A 19,733-nucleotide genomic window follows, 5' to 3' on the forward strand; every position below is an offset into this window, starting at 1 on the left:
ACAACACTACGTTAGACTGATCTCCCTTGAGTTCCATTTGTTCAAAGTGACCTGGCTGAGAAGTTGATTGGGGATTTTGCCGAAATGTCCTGAACAACGCGCCTTGTTGTCACCTATGAGCATAACAAGTGCACGAGAAAGACATAACAAGGTCGTTTCATCAGTGTGTTGTTACGGCAAGGTCAGTTTAGTTCATGTGACTCGAAAGTCGTCTGGTCGCTGTGCAGCCGACCACTTGCCACAGTGTGTGTGTCACTGTGTGTGTGTGTGTTTTGTTGTGTGTTAGTTTTGGTGTATGTGTGTTTTGGTGTGTGTGTGTGTGTTTTGGTGTGTGTGTTTTGGTGTGTGTGTGTGTCCCTGTGTGTTTTAGTGTGCATGTGTGTATTGGTGTGTGTGTGTGTGTTTTGGTGGGTGTGTGTGCGTGTTTTGGTGTGTGTGTGTTTGGTGTGTGTGTGTGTGTGTGTGTTTTGGTGTGTGCGTGTTTTGGTGTGTGTGTGTTTTGGTGTGTGTGTGTGTCCCTGTGTGTTTTAGTGTGCGTGTGTGTTTTGGTGTGTGTGTGTTTTGGTGTGTGTGTGTGCATGTTTTGGTGTGTGCGTGTTTTGGTGTGTGTGTGTTTTGGTGTGTGTGTTTTGGTGTGTGTGTGTGTGTGTGTGTGTGTGTGTGACCACATGAGAGCTGCGCATCGTTGTTTTACTGCCTTTAGGTATGCCCTACATTGACAGTGCACATGACCCGACGCCGTACCATCCTACCATACGAGTACCAGCTCCACGGCCAGAAACTCCAGGAGGAGACCCAGGCCAAGTACCTCGGCGTCACCCTGACCAAAGACCTGAAGTGGAACACCCACATCGCCAACATCACCACCAAGGCGAACAGAGCACTTGGCTTTGCTAGACGCAACATCAAGCTCAGCAACAAGAAGTTCAAGGCGGCTGCATACAAGGCACTAGTACGACCCATCCTAGAGTATGCCAGCCCAGTATGGGACCCACACACCGCTGAAGACAGTGCCTCTCTTGAAAAGGTCCAAAGAAGAGCAGCCAGATGGGTGTCGCATCGCTTCCGCCAGACCTCCAGCGTCAACAACATGCTCGAAGACCTTGAGTGGCCTACGCTTGAGAGCAGACGGAGGCGAGCGAGACTAACAACTTTCTACAAAGTCCACCATGACCTTGTCGCAGTGAAGAGCAACCACGCACCAAAGCCAAGCCCACCCAAGTGCACGACCAGGCAGACCCACGCTCTGTCCTACGAAATCCCCCACTCCAGGACAGCCTACAGGCAGAAAACATTCTTCCCGCGCACCATTCCAGAGTGGAACCGCCTGCCTGTAGAAACTGCTACAGCGCCATCCCTGGCATCCTTTCAGGCCAGGCTGGCAACTCTCCACTGACCCATCATCCCCCCCCCCCCTACCCCCAACCTCCCCCCCCCCCCCCTGAACTTCACCCCTGACCAAGCAATAGACCAGAACCACCATCACCCAAGCGTAGCAGATTCATCACCATGCTGATGTTGGCTACCTATCACTAAGAAGAAGAGAAGAAGACAGAAAATACAGCCGCTGACAACCGCAGATCAGCCACCCAAGAGTGTCCACAAAGAGTGTTAATAAGAATGTCAGCTGTAAGGATGTCAGCTTTCCGCCTCTGTCACCTTTCCGATTCGGCCTCGTTGATCTTGTATAAACTCCACACTGAACAAAAAAACACCCTTCGATAGTACTGACGATCGACTTTGGGTACTTTACATTCATGGGGTCAAATTTGTCCCAACTAATTTTTTCATTTGATTTAAACTTAGACATTTGATTCATCATGAAATGTTTCCCTTCTCATTCAAGGGACGTAATCACTCCGTACACAGTTTCGAAGAAATCAAATTTTGGTGTGAAATCTATTAAATTTCACCACCAATTTCCTTCACATGCAAGAAACTGACAATAGACATGCTTTTCGTCCTTAAATAAATTCACTTCTTTAATTTGATCAGAAAACATTTCAATCTCGAGTATATATATATATATATCGAGTCAGAAAGGTGACAGAGGCAGAAAGCTGACATCATTACACCGGATGATGGGGCCAGCTGTTGTGCACCAAACGCTTGCAACCTTGTTCAGCCAGGAGACACAGTTTACTTCATGTCTATCTTTCATATAATGTACATGGTTATTTTTGCAGCATACAAATTACTTGGCCCGGATAAATTTGTATGTTAACGTTACAGATGTTGTAGCTGCTAACACAGTTATTAACTGAGCAGTTATCTGAACCTTCACGTCAGCCGGTCTTCCAGAAAGGTCGTGCGTCACCATGAGGCCTCTACTGCACTGTGGATGCATCTGTCAGCATTCATACGGTGAGTGACGTTTTCAATGTTTACTATCTTTCACAATGACAGCATTTTTGACAGGGTACAATGACAGGGTACAATGACAGGGTACAATGACAGGGTACAAGGACAGGGTACAAGGACAGGGTACAAGGACAGGGTACAATGACAGGGTACAAGGACAGGGTACAAGGACAGGGTACAAGGACAGGGTACAATGACAGGGTACAAGGACAGGGTACAATGACAGGGTACAATGACAGGGTACAAGGACAGGGTACAATGACAGGGTACAAGGACAGGGTACAAGGACAGGGTACAAGGACAGGGTACAATGACAGGGTACAATGACAGGGTACAATGACAGGGTACAATGACAGGGTACAATGACAGGGTACAATGACAGGGTACAATGACAGGGTACAAGGACAGGGTACAAGGACAGGGTACAATGACAGGGTACAATGACAGGGTACAAGGACAGGGTACAATGACAGGGTACAAGGACAGGGTACAATGACAGGGTACAATGACAGGGTACAAGGACAGGGTACAAGGACAGGGTACAATGACAGGGTACAATGACAGGGTACAATGACAGGGTACAATGACAGGGTACAAGGACAGGGTACAAGGACAGGGTACAATGACAGGGTACAATGACAGGGTACAAGGACAGGGTACAATGACAGGGTACAAGGACAGGGTACAAGGACAGGGTACAATGACAGGGTACAAGGACAGGGTACAAGGACAGGGTACAAGGACAGGGTACAAGGACAGGGTACAAGGACAGGGTACAAGGACAGGGTACAATGACAGGGTACAATGACAGGGTACAATGACAGGGTACAATGACAGGGTACAAGGACAGGGTACAATGACAGGGTACAAGGACAGGGTACAATGACAGGGTACAAGGACAGGGTACAATGACAGGGTACAATGACAGGGTACAATGACAGGGTACAATGACAGGGTACAAGGACAGGGTACAAGGACAGGGTACAAGGACAGGGTACAAGGACAGGGTACAATGACAGGGTACAATGACAGGGTACAAGGACAATTTTTTTTTTAAATTGCGAAGGCGAGTACAGTGGAACCCCCGTTTAAGACCTCCAATAATCTGAGAAAAGGGAAGAAGTCTAAAATTGGGGGTCTTAAAAGGGGGGTTCCACTGTACAGATAATGTGAATAGTGTAGTGCCATTCTGCATCAGTGACACTGCAGGTAGGCAAGATGACTGTCCAAACAACAATACCCCATATCAACAACAATACCCCATATCAACAACAATACCCCATATCAACAATACCCCATATCAACAATACCCCATATCAACAATACCCCATATCAACAATACCCCATATCAACAATACCCCATATCAACAATACCCCATATCAACAACAAAGGTGAACATAGCGACCAAACAACAATACCCCATATCAACAACAAAGGTGAACATAGCGACCAAACAACAATACCCCATATCAACAACAAAGGTGAACATAGCGACCAAACAACAATACCCCATATCAACAACAAAGGTGAACATACTGTCCAAACAACAATACCCCATATCAACAACAAAGGTGAACATACTGTCCAAACAACAATACCCCATATCAACAACAAAGGTGAACATACTGTCCAAACAACAATACCCCATATCAACAACAAAGGTGAACATAGCGACCAAACAACAATACCCCATATCAACAACAAAGGTGAACATACTGTCCAAACAACAATACCCCATATCAACAACAAAGGTGAACATACTGTCCAAACAACAATACCCCATATCAACAACAAAGGTGAACATAGCGACCAAACAACAATACCCCATATCAACAACAAAGGTGAACATAGCGACCAAGTCTTGAAAGCCCTGACGTTGGCAACGCTTGAGGAAAGATACCCTGATGATGCCTGGATCCGGGTGTATACAGACGGCTCAGCCACAAATGCCGTCAAAAGTGGAGGAGCTGGGGTCCACATCCAATACCCCGGTGGAGAACGGACGGAGGAGACGCTTCCGACCGGCCTTTACTGCACCAACTACAAGGCAGAGGTAGATGCTCTCATTCAGGCAGCACACACCATCGCGACAAGAGCAGACCAGAACACAAATGTCGTCTTCCTAACAGACTCTGTGCTGCAAGCCTATAACAGTGACAGTCAACCCTCATTGAAGAAGGCCCTCAACAACATCAAGAGCCTACGGACAGTGCTTCAGTGGATCCCCTCACACTGCGGCATAGAGGGAAATGAGAAAGCCGATGACCTGGCAAAATCCGGTGCAGAAAAAGAACAAGAAGACAACGCCGTAAGCCTTGCCGAGCTAAATACCATTACTAAAGCCCTGTTCCGAACCCCGGCTCAAAAAGACAGCCTTCACCAGCTCACAAGACCAGAGCAGGTTACCATCTTCAGGCTGCGAACAGGGCACAACAGGCTGAACAAACACCTCCACTCAAAGCTGAAAGTTGTGCCGTCCCCGATGTGTCCCTGTGGAGAAGCAGAGCAGGACACCCACCCACCACATCCTACAAGACTGCGGGAACTTCCAGTTGTTGAGAAGGAAGATGTGGCCGGAGCCGACTCCCATCCAGGATAAGCTGTACGGCACGGCGGCGTCCCTGCAGATGACCACTACATTTCTCAATTGGACTGGTCTCCACGTGTAGCAGCAAGAAGAAGAAGATAACTTTAGACCATTACCTCACAGAAATATGTGAAATGACACTCAATACAGTTATATACCTGACACCTGAATTGCGTGTTATGTTTTAGATGTTGACTGTGATTGTTATAAAGTGAATGCGCAGCTAGCATTGGATTCAGGGCATCTGCCTCTAGATGAAGGTAATTTCATGCTGCACAATGTATGTACACTTGAACCTGTCTAAAGAGACCACCCAAGGGACTGAGCAAAAGGGGTCTCTTTAGACAGGTGGTCTCTTTAGACAGGTGATTTATATAGTCGTAAAAACCGTCGGGGATCCTTAAGGGTGGCCTTAATGAGCAGGTGGTCTTTATAGAGAGGTGGTCTTGAGGGCAGGTTCCACTGTATTGTCAGGTAAAATGATGAAAAGCATGTCAAGACGTCCATCCTGACTGAGTCTGTTAACTGCTTGTTGACTGTCCAGGTGGCCTGAGGACTGTGGAGAGTGTGCGCCAACTGTCGTCCCAGCTGGCAGAGATCCGAGAGCAGCTCGGGCAGTATCGCGCCGGTTCTGTAGACTTGACAAAGAATAATGACACCGGGGTGGCCATCATTACTTTGAACAACCCACAGAGAAAAAATGCCCTCTCAGGTAAGCTTTTATTCAAAGCTCACAATCCAATACCATTATTGAGTTATGTTTGATACAAGTCACTTTTAGTTTTATCAATGCAAAATATAATTCTAGTGAAATTAAAAATGGAATGAGCTTCAGAATGGTGCATAATTTGGTCATTTGTGTGCTTGGTCAAAGAAAACGCATATTTTCGGATGGCATAATTGTCTCCCTTAGCTGTCACTTTGATTCTCAAAATGGCAGCACTGATTGTTTGCTTTTAAACCCCATGTAAATAAAACGCATCTGTAAATTTCATTCTGTAACTCGAATGGAAATTCTCCCCCGAAATCGGCGTATGCTGCCTGAATGGCGGGGTAAAAACGGTCATACACGTAAAAATCCACTCGTGCTAAAAACATGAGTGAACGTGGGAGTCTGAGCCCATGAACGAAGAAGAAGAAGAAGAAGAAGAAATTAGAATGGAAATTTAAATGACTTGTTAAACTTACAAAAGAAGTTATGCAAATTTAGAGCATTTAATTGCAGTAGAGAAACGTCCCTGAATTTACAAGACTAAAGTTCAACATAACCTCTGTGTGTTATGCAGACACTCCCACATTAATTGTCTTGGTTGTCCTAGTATTTCCCACTTCTTAGAGAAGTTTATTAAATGTCTGCAATTTGCCTGTCTCAAGTTCATCCCTGTGTTTGGCTGAAGCAGCTGTTCTTGCTGACCCTTTCAAGAGTAATATTTTAACATGTTAAATAACCACATTGTCTTGGTTATCCTAGTATTTCCCCGTTCTAGGATGAATTTATATCTGTCTACAATTTGCCTGTCTCTAAGTTCATCTCTGTGTTTGGCTGAAGCAGCTGCTCTTGGTGACCTTTTCAAGAGTAATATTTTAATATGGAAAATAACCCCTCAATGTTCCCATCTTAAATGGATGATTTTTTGTTAAACATTTTGTATTATTGTTTTGCAGGCAGCATGATGGTGGAGCTGGCTGACCATGTGACAGATCTCAGCCAATGGCAGGCCGGCAAGGGTCTGCTTCTCCGTGGAGCGGAAGGGACGTTCTGCTCTGGCGGTGACCTCACCACTGTCTCGGCCATCCTGACCTCTTCAGACGGCGATCGCATGTCACGGTTCATGCACGACACGCTGTCACGCTTCCACGCCCTGCCCCTCATGTCTGTCGCCCTGCTGGAGGGCGTGGCTCTGGGGGGAGGGGCAGAGCTTGCCACAGCCTGTGATCTGCGAGTCATGACGGACAGTGCTAGGGTGGGCTTTGTGCAGGTGAGAAAGACAGTCTGTGGCTTCAGGGCGTGGCTATAGGGGGAGGGGCGGAGCTTGCCACAGCCTGTGATCTGCGAGTCATGACGGACAGTGCGAGGGTGGGCTTTGTTCAGGTGAGAAAGACAGTCTGTGGCTTCAGGGCGTGGCTATAGGGGGAGGGGCGGAGCTTGCCACAGCCTGTGATCTGCGAGTCATGACGGACAGTGCGAGGGTGGGCTTTGTTCAGGTGAGAAAGACAGTCTGTGGCTTCAGGGCGTGGCTATAGGGGGAGGGGCGGAGCTTGCCACAGCCTGTGATCTGCGAGTCATGACGGACAGTGCTAGGGTGGGCTTTGTGCAGGTGAGAAAGACAGTCTGTGGCTTCAGGGCGTGGCTATAGGGGGAGGGGCGGAGCTTGCCACAGCCTGTGATCTGCGAGTCATGACGGACAGTGCTAGGGTGGGCTTTGTGCAGGTGAGAAAGACAGTCTGTGGCTTCAGGGCGTGGCTATAGGGGGAGGGGCGGAGCTTGCCACAGCCTGTGATCTGCGAGTCATGACGGACAGTGCTAGGGTGGGCTTTGTGCAGGTGAGAAAGACAGTCTGTGGCTTCAGGGCGTGGCTATAGGGGGAGGGGCAGAGCTTGCCACAGCCTGTGATCTGCGAGTCATGACGGACAGTGCTAGGGTGGGCTTTGTGCAGGTGAGAAAGACAGTCTGTGGCTTCAGGGCGTGGCTATAGGGGGAGGGGCAGAGCTTGCCACAGCCTGTGATCTGCGAGTCATGACGGACAGTGCGAGGGTGGGCTTTGTTCAGGTGAGAAAGACAGTCTGTGGGGCAGGTTTTCTCAGTTTAGATCTATACGTGTTGTTTGTTGTGTATCAAGGTATCCCCCCCCCCCCACCCCCTATGTGCATCTGTGTGCATTATGAGAGGATGGGGTGTCAGTGACGAAGAAATGCGAGTCCTCCTTATGACAACAACCAGGTTGAAGGTTGTAAGGGATGTTGTTTGTTGGACATTTTAGAAACAGTAACACTTTACAAAAGATTTTTCTTTTATTCTGAGCTTCTCAATCAAAGAATCATGTAATTGTAAGCCCACTGCATGTGAATTGGTGACCTACACTGGGAGTGTGTATTTCTCATTGCTTCTCTTGCAAGATATTACATGTACTTCAAACCATTTGACTTGTTTCCTGCCAGGTGAAGATGGGGGTGACCACCGGGTGGGGCGGGGCCACACGGCTGTACCGACTGCTGGGTCGCCACAAGACACTGGCCCTGCTGTGTTCGGGCAAGCTGATGACCGCCGACCAGGCGCTGGCCTTGGGCTTCGCGCAGGACGTCATCCCTGACCAGCCACTGACTGGAGACGCCGTGGAGGCCTTGCTACTTGACCGCTACGTGCGTGGGCCGGTGCCCCTGGTGCGTGCGGTCAAGGAGATGGTGGTGGGGATCGAGAACAGCGCCAGTCTGAAAGATGCGCTGGACCTAGAGAGGAACGTGTTTGCCTCTGTGTGGGGCGGGGAGGCCCAGAAAGCAGCGCTTCAAAATAACATCAAGCATTCTTGATAGGATTGTTTGTGGCACACAGACTTTTGGGGCTCAGAAAGCTGCGCTACAAAATAAAATCAAACATGCTTGAGGCTCAGAAAACAACACTAGGAAAACAACATGTGCTTAGCGAACACTTCCAGTAGGGATTCTTGGCTCTTTTGATTTTACAGTAATTTTGAAAGAAAATGGTATATTTAGCGCACGCTGCATAGCGTTCATCCAGATCGCAGGATAAAGCCGATCGGAATTGTAGAACATGGTGTGAAAAGCTTGTCCGAGGTAATGGGGCTCTTCTTCCAGACTGCTGAAAATCCTGACAGAGTTATTTTCGGAAAACGTCTATGCTGGATTAAAATTTCTTCTGTGCACTGCTGTATGTGTGTGTGTGTGTGTGTGTGTGTGTGTGTGTGTGTGTGTGTGTGTGTGCATGCTTAGAAAGGAGACTTGGACCTATAAAACTGATTGCTTGAATTAAAGAACTGACGGCGCGGCATGTCTGTCTTATTATTTTTTGATTCTTGTCACGTTATTGTCAACATTTTGGATTTCATCCATACCTACTCTTGTAGATCTATCTATGAAAGGCTACCAAGTGAGTTATTGTACATGTTCATATTCTTGCATTTGTGATTGAAGTTGTTGCAATAAACCGTATTACACAAAGTGGGGGTAAATCTCGGATTTTCTGTTCATGCGCGACTATTTTTATTTAGTCAAGTTTTGACTAAATATTTTAACATCGAGGGGGAATCGAAACGAGGGTCGTGGTGTATGTGCGTGCGTGTGTGTGTGTGTGTGTGTGCGTGCGTGTGTGTGTGTGTAGAGCGATTCAGACTAAACTACTGGACCGATCTTTATGAAATTTGACATGAGAGTTCCTGGGTATGAAATCCCCGAACGTTTTTTTCATTTTTTTGATAAATGTCTTTGATGACGTCATATCCGGCTTTTCGTGAAAGTTGAGGCGGCACTGTCACGCCCTCATTTTTCAACCAAATTGGTTGAAATTTTGGTCAAGTAATCTTCGACGAAGCCCGGGGTTCGGTATTGCATTTCAGCTTGGTGGCTTAAAAATTAATTAATGACTTTGGTCATTAAAAATCTGAAAATTGTAAAAAAAAAATAAAAATTTATAAAACGATCCAAATTTACGTTTATCTTATTCTCCATCATTTGCTGATTCCAAAACCATATAAATATGTTATATTCGGATTAAAAACAAGCTCTGAAAATTAAATATATAAAAATTATTATCAAAATTAAATTGTCCAAATCAATTTAAAAACACTTTCATCTTATTCCTTGTCGGTTCCTGATTCCAAAAACATATAGATATGATATGCTTGGATTAAAAACACGCTCAGAAAGTTAAAACAAGTCGCGTAAGGCGAAAATACAATATTTAGTCAAGTAGCTGTCGAACTCACAGAATGAAACTGAACGCAATGCCATTTTTTCAGCAAGACCGTATACTCGTAGCATCGTCAGTCCACCGCTCATGGCAAAGGCAGTGAAATTGACAAGAAGAGCGGGATAGTAGTTGCGCTAAGAAGGATAGCACGCTTTTCTGTACCTCTCTTTGTTTTAACTTTCTGAGCGTGTTTTTAATCCAAACATATCATATCTATATGTTTTTGGAATCAGGAACCGACAAGGAATAAGATGAAAGTGTTTTTAAATTGATTTGGACAATTTAATTTTGATAATAATTTTTATATATTTAATTTTCAGAGCTTGTTTTTAATCCGAATATAACATATTTATATGTTTTTGGAATCAGCAAATGATGGAGAATAAGATAAACGTAAATTTGGATCGTTTTATAAATTTTTATTTTTTTTTACAATTTTCCGATTTTTAATGACCAAAGTCATTAATTAATTTTTAAGCCACCAAGCTGAAATGCAATACCGAACCCCGGGCTTCGTCGAAGATTACTTGACCAAAATTTCAACCAATTTGGTTGAAAAATGAGGGCGTGACAGTGCCGCCTCAACTTTCACGAAAAGCCGGATATGACGTCATCAGAGACATTTATCAAAAAAATGAAAAAAACGTTCGGGGATTTCATACCCAGGAACTCTCATGTCAAATTTCATAAAGATCGGTCCAGTAGTTTAGTCTGAATCGCTCTACACACACACACACACACACGCACGCACACACATACGCACATACACCACGACCCTCGTTTCGATTCCCCCTCGATGTTAAAATATTTAGTCAAAACTTGACTAAATATAACAAAGAGAGGTACAGAAAAGCGTGCTATCCCTCTTGGTTTAAACTGTTTTATTTAACGTTTGTGCATTATTTACAAAAAACGCATATTGAGTAAACAGCGTGCTATCCTTCTTAGCGCAACTACTACCCCGCTCTTCTTGTCAATTTCACTGCCTTGGCCATGAGCGGTGGACTGACGATGCTATGAGCATACGGTCTTGCTGAAAAATGGCAGCTACTTGACTAAATATTGTATTTTCGCCTTGCGCGACTATTTTTATTCTATCATTGCAGCAGTGATTGACCGTTGTTACAAGACTGTCTTGGTTTGTCTGTTTGTGTGTGTGTGTGTGTCTCAACCTGTGCGTGTGTGTGTGTGTGTGTGTGTTTCAACCTGTGTGTGTGTGTGTGAGTGTGTGTGTGTGTGTGCGTGCGTGCGTGTGTGTGTGTGCGTGCGTGTGTGTGTGCGTCAGTGCGTGCGTGCGTGCGTGTGTGCGTGCGTGCGTGCGTGTGTGCGTGTGTGTGTGCGTGTGTGCGTGCGTGCGTGTGTGTGAGAGAAAAGCATCAAAAGAAAAATAATCGTTTTCATTGTGTTGCATTTTTTTTTCATAACTAAACTAATGGAATTTGCAATATTACTTCCCCATTCTTTCTGTTCCCAGCTGGTTTGAGAGTATTATGCATACTTTTCCTCATAAAACAACTGGTAAAACATGCCTCAAATTAGGCGGAGATGGAAACATAAGCATGTTCTGCAATATTGAGAAAACTCATACAGTGCGCAAAGGGAATTTGGCAATAACTGAACCAAGAAAAGACATCCCCCCTCCCCTCCCTTCCATCGTCCTTTCCCAATCCCCGCCTGTGCCAAGGGGGATAAACAAGCGTTACAGTGACGGGGTGCTGAACTCTCAACGCGGTCAACACAATGCACAGGAGCCTGAATCGATGTGCGGGCCAATCGGAATCCGGGGCCAGTTGATCGAACAGCGGCTCTCCCTTCTAATAACTACGAGAAGTACGGCTATGCTTGGAAAGGTGACACTGCTGTTTACTTTGATTCAAGCTCCTGTGCCACCAAAGCATGATTTTTCCCGGTCGGCCAACGACATAAACGACCATTGAATTTGAAAACACATTTGGTCCCCATTCCGCCAATTAATGTCACTAATGTAATTTATTGTTTTATTGACTTTTTTGATATGATGTGATAATGACACTAACACTTGAGCCTGATTTTCTTAAAGCCTGACTATTAGGCCTATTGGGCGAATTGAGTCACGAAGGCTTCGGGCTCTATTAAAGTGATAATGTCTAGCAAGAAAACTGTCTCTCATCGCCTCACGATCTATACAGGTGTCTCTCATCGCCTCATGATCTATACAGGTGTCTCTCATCGCCTCACGATCTATACAGGTGTCTCTCATCGCCTCACGATCTATACAGGTGTCTCTCATCGCCTCACGATCTATACAGGTGTCTCTCATCGCCTCACGATCTATACAGGTGTCTCTCATCGCCTCATGATCTATACAGGTGTCTCTCATCGCCTCACGATCTATACAGGTTGGGGGTTGTAAGTATGTGACCACACACCAGGAATACCAGAATAAACGTGTGAGCGCAGAGCCTACTCAATTTGAAAACGGCTGTGTTCTGAGTGGGAATCCCAGACTGTAATTCTCATTGTGACGCCTTTTTGCGCTAGTCATAATTTTTGTCCTACCCGTTTCGACCCTGAGTATTTCATGCGCTTTTCAGCCTAGAGATACAGATTTGAAATTGAGCTGAGAGATACAGAGTTCGTTTTGGGAGTTCTGAATGCTGTGTTTGGTAGTCATAACAGAACGTGATATTCTCCAACGGATTGTGTGTTTGTTTCTGTTATGCGAAGCGTTTTAACCCTGTATGGCACGGAATTTGCATGCGTTAGCTAGACTGTAGGTTTGACTTCCTCAATCCAACGGTCTGAATCTACTTTGACGAATGGGTATCTTATATGAGGACTAAATAAAACTGATATGATGACGGACTGACGGAAGTCCGGAGAGCCGGGAAAAGCAAACCGCTAGCTGATTAAAATTAATCTAATATCAGTTTTGGCATAGCCTAGTTTCGGAGCAGTTTTGAGAAAATCATTGCAGGTGTTTCTGAATTACAGTACGGCGAATGTCCTTTGAACTTGTTGAGGTCCAAATCAGTCCGATCGGAACTGAAACTTTCCCTAATGGCGCCTTAGGTGTACTATCTTTAAGGATAGCCTTAACATAGACCAGGGGCGGACGAGGGGGGGGGGGCACGGGAGGCACGTGCCCCCCCCCCACCCCGAAAAAAAAAGAAGAAAAAAAAAAGAAGAAGAAATTTTTTTTTTCTATGCTGATTCTATGACTATTTCTAAGTTCAAATGGCACCAGATGGCACCATTTTGCTTCTTTGGGCAAAAAAAATTTCCGGGGGGGCATGCCCCCGGACCCCTCTACCAAATTCGGGCGCTTCGCGCCCATCACATTCACTTTCGATTCAAAGTGCCCCCCCCCCCCCCCCCCTTACAAAGCAACTGATCCGCCCCTGTAGACGAAATGATTACGTCAAATACTGAAATAGTACTAGCCAGAAGGACTCTATTTCAGTTCAGAAAAAGAGGCCACTTTTGGCTGATGACAGAAATACAAAAGTGCACAGTCAAGTAATGTGAGTCTTTCCCGCGCCTGTGGCGGAATCACAGCGCCAAAGCCCAGCCGGGTTAGCGATGTCGGCAGCGCTTGTCTCCCTTGCGACATCGTCACGCAGCGGCCACATCTCCGCCAGCGCCGCCGACAAGAACCACTGGCGACGGCGCTTCCAGAGCTGAGGGACGCGACGCGAGCAGGGATTCATTCACCTGTTGATTCTGCCATCGTCCGCACAGTACAGTCAGACACTAGCGTGCGGCGACGAGTCGTCTGTACAGCAACAAGCTTTCACTCTCCTTCGTTAAAGCTGTTCTAGGATTCCATGTAGAGAGGCCTATTAAGTGTATGGTACGACACAGAGACTCTCTGGGTGCAGAATATTTTTGTAAGAGAAAAAAAGCTGCTTGGCTCGAGTGAATCTGCTAGAGCCAGCGAGTCAGTCGCTCTTGTGCTTCCGTCTCAGACAGCGGAACTGCAATCTTCCCAGTGCACGGTGTGACACTAAGTAGGCTCACGAAGCGACTCCTTGAGGCAGTATTGTGTGCTTGTGCTAAAGTCATTACAACATTCTTGTGTTTTAGCGGCAAAAACAGCACGTGCTTTAATGTGCATTTTCAGAGGTCGATCTCGTTTATAAGTTTCCCTTTTACTACGAAAGTGGTCAACGACGAAGCCACAACCCCGTACACCCATGTACCCACAACCCCGTACACCCCTGTACCCACAACCCCGTACACCCCTGTACCCACAACCCCGTACACCCCTGTACCCACAACCCCGTACACCCCTGTACCCACAACCCCGTACACCCATGTACCCACAACCCCGTACACCCCTGTACCCACAACCCCGTACACCCCTGTACCCACAACCCCGTACACCCCTGTACCCACAACCCCGTACACCCATGTACCCACAACCCCGTACATGCAGTAATTTATAATCCTGTACAGAGTTTACTTTTCAGTACAGGCTTTGTTATATATGAGTAGCGGGACGAAATAAATATATATACATTTTTAATAATCAGCTCTTGCAACACAACAGGGCGGGGAGATAGAGGTGTCAGCCGATGTCAAGGGAATGATTTACACGTGCTGGCCGCTGTTGCAATCTCTGGTGTGGTTCTTTATGCATAGTTCAACCTCCAGGCTGCATTTCGCAACCTTCGTCATGTCGACTCAGTAAACTTTTCTTCAGTCTTGTCTCTGTACCTCTTCTGCAACAACTCTAAAAGGGAGGTGGCCGCAAAACGCATTTGACAATTTGCGCCTCCAGCGTTGGACGCAAAGAAAGCGTGACCCAAGTTCAACCCAGCGCTGAGGCCGGGAAGGGAACATTGTACTCGTGGTGGTGGTAGTAGTGCTGGCAGTGGTCGTGCCGGTGGTAGCGGCGGCGGTGGTAGCGGCGGCGGATAGAGTGTACAAACAGTGGGTGGAATCACAAGCAGGCAGTCCCCGGGCAGCCATCAGCTGAGCTGTTAGTGGCGAGCGGTTAGTGCCTCAGTCTTGGTCTTGGTGTGTGTTGCTGTGTCAGCTAGCCTACACCCAGCCCACGAAAGAGCCGGGCGGCTGCTGCAGTGGTGGTGGTGGTGGTTGTAGCTGTCGGTGCTGGGGAAAATAACAACAGCGGCCTGCATCCCAAACCGTGCGAGGAAGGCGTCTTTTCCTCTTTTCTTCGTCTCTCTTCGCTTCCCGCCCGCTCTGCCTGTACTGCGTGTTGAGAGAGAGAGAGAGTGGTGTTCAAGAGAGTGGTGTTCCATAGTGTTGCACATTGGAGAGTAGAGTGCACACAGGACACAGAAGATGGCTTCCAACGTGGCAGAGAAAGCCGTGAGTATAAATACGTGTTGCTTGATTTTCATCACTCCCCCCCCCCCCCCGCCCCCCACCCTGCCTGCTGTCCCCGCTCCATTGATCTATCGGCTCCATCGTTTCTGATCACCCGCCTTGCCCCCCCCCCCCCCCCCCCCACCTCCCGCAGTGTAGGCCTTGTGTTACAACAGGTCTGTCCTGTATCTGGGATAAATGTTACCTTGCGTTCCTACGTCTCTGTCCTGTATCTAGAACAAATGCCCCCCCCCCCCCCTTTCCACGGGTAGGCCTTGAGTCCAATAAATGCCCCGCCCAGCGTACCTCTTTCCCAGCCTCATCACGTCCCCGTGTTCCCGTGTGCCAGCAGTGGTCTGCATGCAGAGTGTTCCCGTGTGCCAGCAGTGGTCTGCATGCAGAGTGTTCCCGTGTGCCAGCAGTGGTCTGCATGCAGAGTGTTCCCGTGTGCCAGCAGTGGTCTGCATGCAGAGTGTTCCCGTGTGCCAGCAGTGGTCTGCATGCAGAGTGTTCCCGTGTGCCAGCAGTGGTCTGCATGCAGAGTGTTCCCGTGTGCCAGCAGTGGTCTGCATGCAGAGTGTTCCCGTGTGCCAGCAGTGGTCTGCATGCAGAGTGTTCCCGTGTGCCAGCAGTGGTCTGCATGCAGAGTGTTCCCGTGTGCCAGCAGTGGTCTGCATGCAGAGTGTTCCCGTGTGCCAGCAGTGGTCTGCATGCAGAGTGTTCCCGTGTGCCAGCAGTGGTCTGCATGCAGAGTGTTCCCGTGTGCCAGCAGTGGTCTGCATGCAGAGTGTTCCCGTGTGCCAGCAGTGGTCTGCATGCAGAGTGTTCCCGTGTGCCAGCAGTGGTCTGCATGCAGAGTGTTCCCGTGTGCCAGCAGTGGTCTGCATGCAGAGTGTTCCCGTGTGCCAGCAGTGGTCTGCATGCAGAGTGTTCCCGTGTGCCAGCAGTGGTCTGCATGCAGAGTGTTCCCGTGTGCCAGCAGTGGTCTGCATGCAGAGTGTTCCCGTGTGCCAGCAGTGGTCTGCATGCAGAGTGTTCCCGTGTGCCAGCAGTGGTCTGCATGCAGAGTGTTCCCGTGTGCCAGCAGTGGTCTGCATGCAGAGTGTTCCCGTGTGCCAGCAGTGGTCTGCATGCAGAGTGTTCCCGTGTGCCAGCAGTGGTCTGCATGCAGAGTGTTCCCGTGTGCCAGCAGTGGTCTGCATGCAGAGTGTTCCCGTGTGCCAGCAGTGGTCTGCATGCAGAGTGTTCCCGTGTGCCAGCAGTGGTCTGCATGCAGAGTGTTCCCGTGTGCCAGCAGTGGTCTGCATGCAGAGTGTTCTGTCTGTCTGTCCCTTTTAGATAATCGTCTCTGCTTCACAGAGACAGGAGTGAGACGCATGTAGATGGCGTTCTCCGCCTCCCTAGTTTATGATCTCTGCTTCACAGAGACAGGAGTGAGACGCATGTAGATGGTATTCTCCGCCTCCCCAGTTTATGATCCCTGCTTCACAGAGGCAGGAGTGAGACGCATGTAGATGGTATTCTCCGCCTCCCTAGTTTATGATCCCTGCTTCCGAGAGACAGGAGTGAGATGCATGTAGATGGTATTCTCCGCCTCCCTAGTTTATGATCTCTGCTTCCGAGAGACAGGAGTGAGATGCATGTAGATGGTATTCTCCGCCTCCCTAGTTTATGATCTCTGCTTCCGAGAGGCAGGAGCCGGTGAGACGCGTGTAGATGGTATTCTCCGCCTCCCTAGTTTATGATCTCTGCTTCCGAGAGACAGGAGTGAGACGCATGTAGATGGTATTCTCCGCCTCGCTAGTTTATGATCTCTGCTTCCGAGAGACAGGGGTGAGATGCATGTAGATGGTATTCTCCGCCTCCCTAGTTTATGATCTCTGCTTCCGAGAGACAGGAGTGAGATGCATGTAGATGGTATTCTCCGCCTCCCTAGTTTATGATCTCTGCTTCCGAGAGACAGGAGTGAGATGCATGTAGATGGTATTCTCCGCCTCCCTAGTTTATGATCTCTGCTTCCGAGAGGCAGGAGCCGGTGAGACGCGTGTAGATGGTATTCTCCGCCTCCCTAGTTTATGATCTCTGCTTCCGAGAGACAGGAGTGAGACGCATGTAGATGGTATTCTCCGCCTCCCTAGTTTATGATCTCTGCTTCCGAGAGACAGGAGTGAGACGCGTGTAGATGGTGCTCTCAGCTTGCGTGGGATCCGAATATTGACATGCTTGTTGCTTTCCTGGTTGTTCACTGACTATGCTGGCATGGCCTGTACATCGATACGCGCTCCACTGCCTCTAGTCAGACGACCTGTTGCTGTATGGGTTTCTTATTAAAGATGGCCTGTCTGAGGAGCCATTGATGGGAATTTTTCTGGCGAATGGGACCATAAAAAGTATCTGGGACACCCGCTGTGTTACAATCTATGGACGAACTCCGGAATAACTCTGTCGGGTTTGTACGTGTTGTGAACGAGTTGTTTCTCTTCAAAACAGTGAGGCACTTTTCCCACGTGACATTATCGGCCACTCACTAGCGAGTGGTTTGTCTTCACACGTGTTATTTCCAAACATCGTCGATTTTAGAAACACATGCAATGATTTGCTCAAAGATGCTCCATTACTGTGCTAATTAATTAAATGAAATTAAATGAGATTTTGCTCGACAAAGGTGGCGAAGAGAAATCAAAATGTCGGAACAATACCCTAACTGAGTGCTGACACTCTTATTGTAAGGCATTATGTAACCGAGTGCCAATTTACTTTACCCTTTCTCACCGAGCACAAACACTCAAAGCAACTGACACAAGTTATATTACCAGGTTCTTTTATTCCATAAGATGAAAAGGGGAATGTGTGGGATAACGGGGGTTTACTTTCAAATACAAAACTTTCAATGTATTACAACAGGACTAAACAACTCCAAAAACAACGCTCTCAATTCTTCACTCTAAAACTATATTCTAAATTCTCCCTCTAAAGCTACACTTTAAAAACACACTAAATCCTTCCTCCAAACTACACTCTAAACTCTACTCTAAATCCTCACTCTCCACTTTAACCCAAAAAACACAATGAAACTCTAATCTAGAACAAACGAAATCTAAAAAAACAACCTAAAAACAATTCCTAAAAAAAACCAAATCTAAAAAAACTCACTGAGCCCCTCTAACAAAAACTAGTCTACAGAACCCAGTCCACGAAAACCAGTCTACGAGAGCTAATCTACGAGAACCAGTCCACGAGAACTAATCTACAAAATTCCCATCTACGAAAACCTAGCTAGAAAACCCATCTACAAAAACCTAGCTAAAATAACCCACTAAAAAACCCGTCTACGAAAACCCCATCTAAAAAAAGACCCCGTCGCACACTCCGCCATCCTGCAAACCACAGAATGCACGCCGTAAGCATACGTAAACAACACAACAATTTCAACTACCACAAACTAACGCTTTGTTAAGGGCTAGCTAAGTTTATTTGCTGTCGAACAAGCAAGGGTTGACGCAGGGAATTGTATGACATGCTTGCAAAAGCAAAACTGAGGGCTTCTCCGTGTTTAGCACAACTATCATAGCTTCATCCAATCAAGGGCAGCACGTTTCTTCTTCTGTTTACTCGCCAGATTCCGGCCTGAAAGTCAATACCTTTGTGTGTATTCTCCTAACCAGACATTGGGAAAAATAAGAAATGAAAAATCCAAACAACCGTCTGGTGCAGCGGGGTGTGTAAGACTGAGGCAATCGATAGCACTCGCTCCCTCTGTCCTCCTCTCTCTCTCTCTGTCTCTGTCTCTCTGTCCCCCCTCTCTGTCCTCCTCTCTCTCTCTCTCTGTTTGTCTCTGTCTCTGTCCTCCCCTCTCTGTGTCTCTCTCTGTGGTCTCTCTCTGTGTCTCTCTCTGTGTCTCTCTCTCTGTCTCTCTCTGTGTCTCTCTCTCTGTGTCTCTCTCTGTGTCTCTCTCTGTGTCTCTCTCTCTGTCTCTCTCTCTGTCTCTCTCTCTGTCTCTCTCTGTCTCTCTCTCTGTCTCTCTCTCTGTCTCTCTCTCTGTCCTCCCCTCTCTCTGTCTCTCTCTGTGTCTCTCTCTGTGTCTCTCTCTCTGTCTCTCTCTCTGTGTCTCTCTCTCTGTCTCTCTCTCTGTCTCTCTCTGTGTCTCTCTCTGTCTCTCTCTCTGTCTCTCTCTCTGTCTCTCTCTCTGTCCTCCTCTCTCTGTCTCTCTGTGTCTCTCTCTGTCTCTCTCTCTGTGTCTCTCTCTGTCTCTCTCTCTCTGTCTCTCTCTGTCCTCCTCTCTCTGTCTCTCTCTCTGTCTCTCTCTCTGTCTCTCTCTCTGTCCTCCTCTCTCTGTCTCTCTCTCTGTCTCTCTCTCTGTCTCTCTCTCTGTCCTCCTCTCTCTGTCTCTCTGTGTCTCTCTCTCTGTCCTCCTCTCTCTGTCTCTCTCTGTCCTCCTCTCTCTGTCTCTCTCTCTGTCCTCCTCTCTCTGTCCTCCTCTCCCTTTCCACACCGAGGTGGCCGTGTTTCACACCAGGACAAATACCAATGGCAGTAACGCTATATGG

At 47.5% G+C, this 19,733-nt stretch overlaps 2 protein-coding genes across 2 annotated transcripts in view; both read left to right on the forward strand.

Annotated features, from left to right (window-relative positions):
- Positions 1-9,125, forward strand: LOC138967654 (ethylmalonyl-CoA decarboxylase-like). Its single transcript, XM_070340290.1, has 5 exons — positions 1-181; positions 2,233-2,364; positions 5,494-5,661; positions 6,615-6,928; positions 8,109-9,125. The coding sequence occupies exons 2-5, from the start codon at positions 2,319-2,321 to the stop codon at positions 8,475-8,477; spliced, it is 897 nt and encodes a 298-aa protein (XP_070196391.1). The 5' UTR covers positions 1-181; positions 2,233-2,318; the 3' UTR covers positions 8,478-9,125.
- Positions 9,126-14,629: 5,504 nt separating this feature from the next.
- The window catches only part of LOC138967660 (sodium/potassium-transporting ATPase subunit alpha-B-like), a 103,853-nt gene continuing 98,749 nt past the window's right edge, over positions 14,630-19,733 (forward strand). Inside the window, exon 1 of the mRNA XM_070340296.1 lies at positions 14,630-15,189. Coding sequence (XP_070196397.1) covers positions 15,163-15,189 — 27 coding nt within the window. The 5' untranslated portion in view covers positions 14,630-15,162. The remainder of the gene's footprint in view (positions 15,190-19,733) is intronic.

The sequence above is a fragment of the Littorina saxatilis genome, linkage group LG5, assembly GCF_037325665.1.
Source record: "Littorina saxatilis isolate snail1 linkage group LG5, US_GU_Lsax_2.0, whole genome shotgun sequence".
Classification (NCBI taxonomy): domain Eukaryota; kingdom Metazoa; phylum Mollusca; class Gastropoda; order Littorinimorpha; family Littorinidae; genus Littorina; species Littorina saxatilis.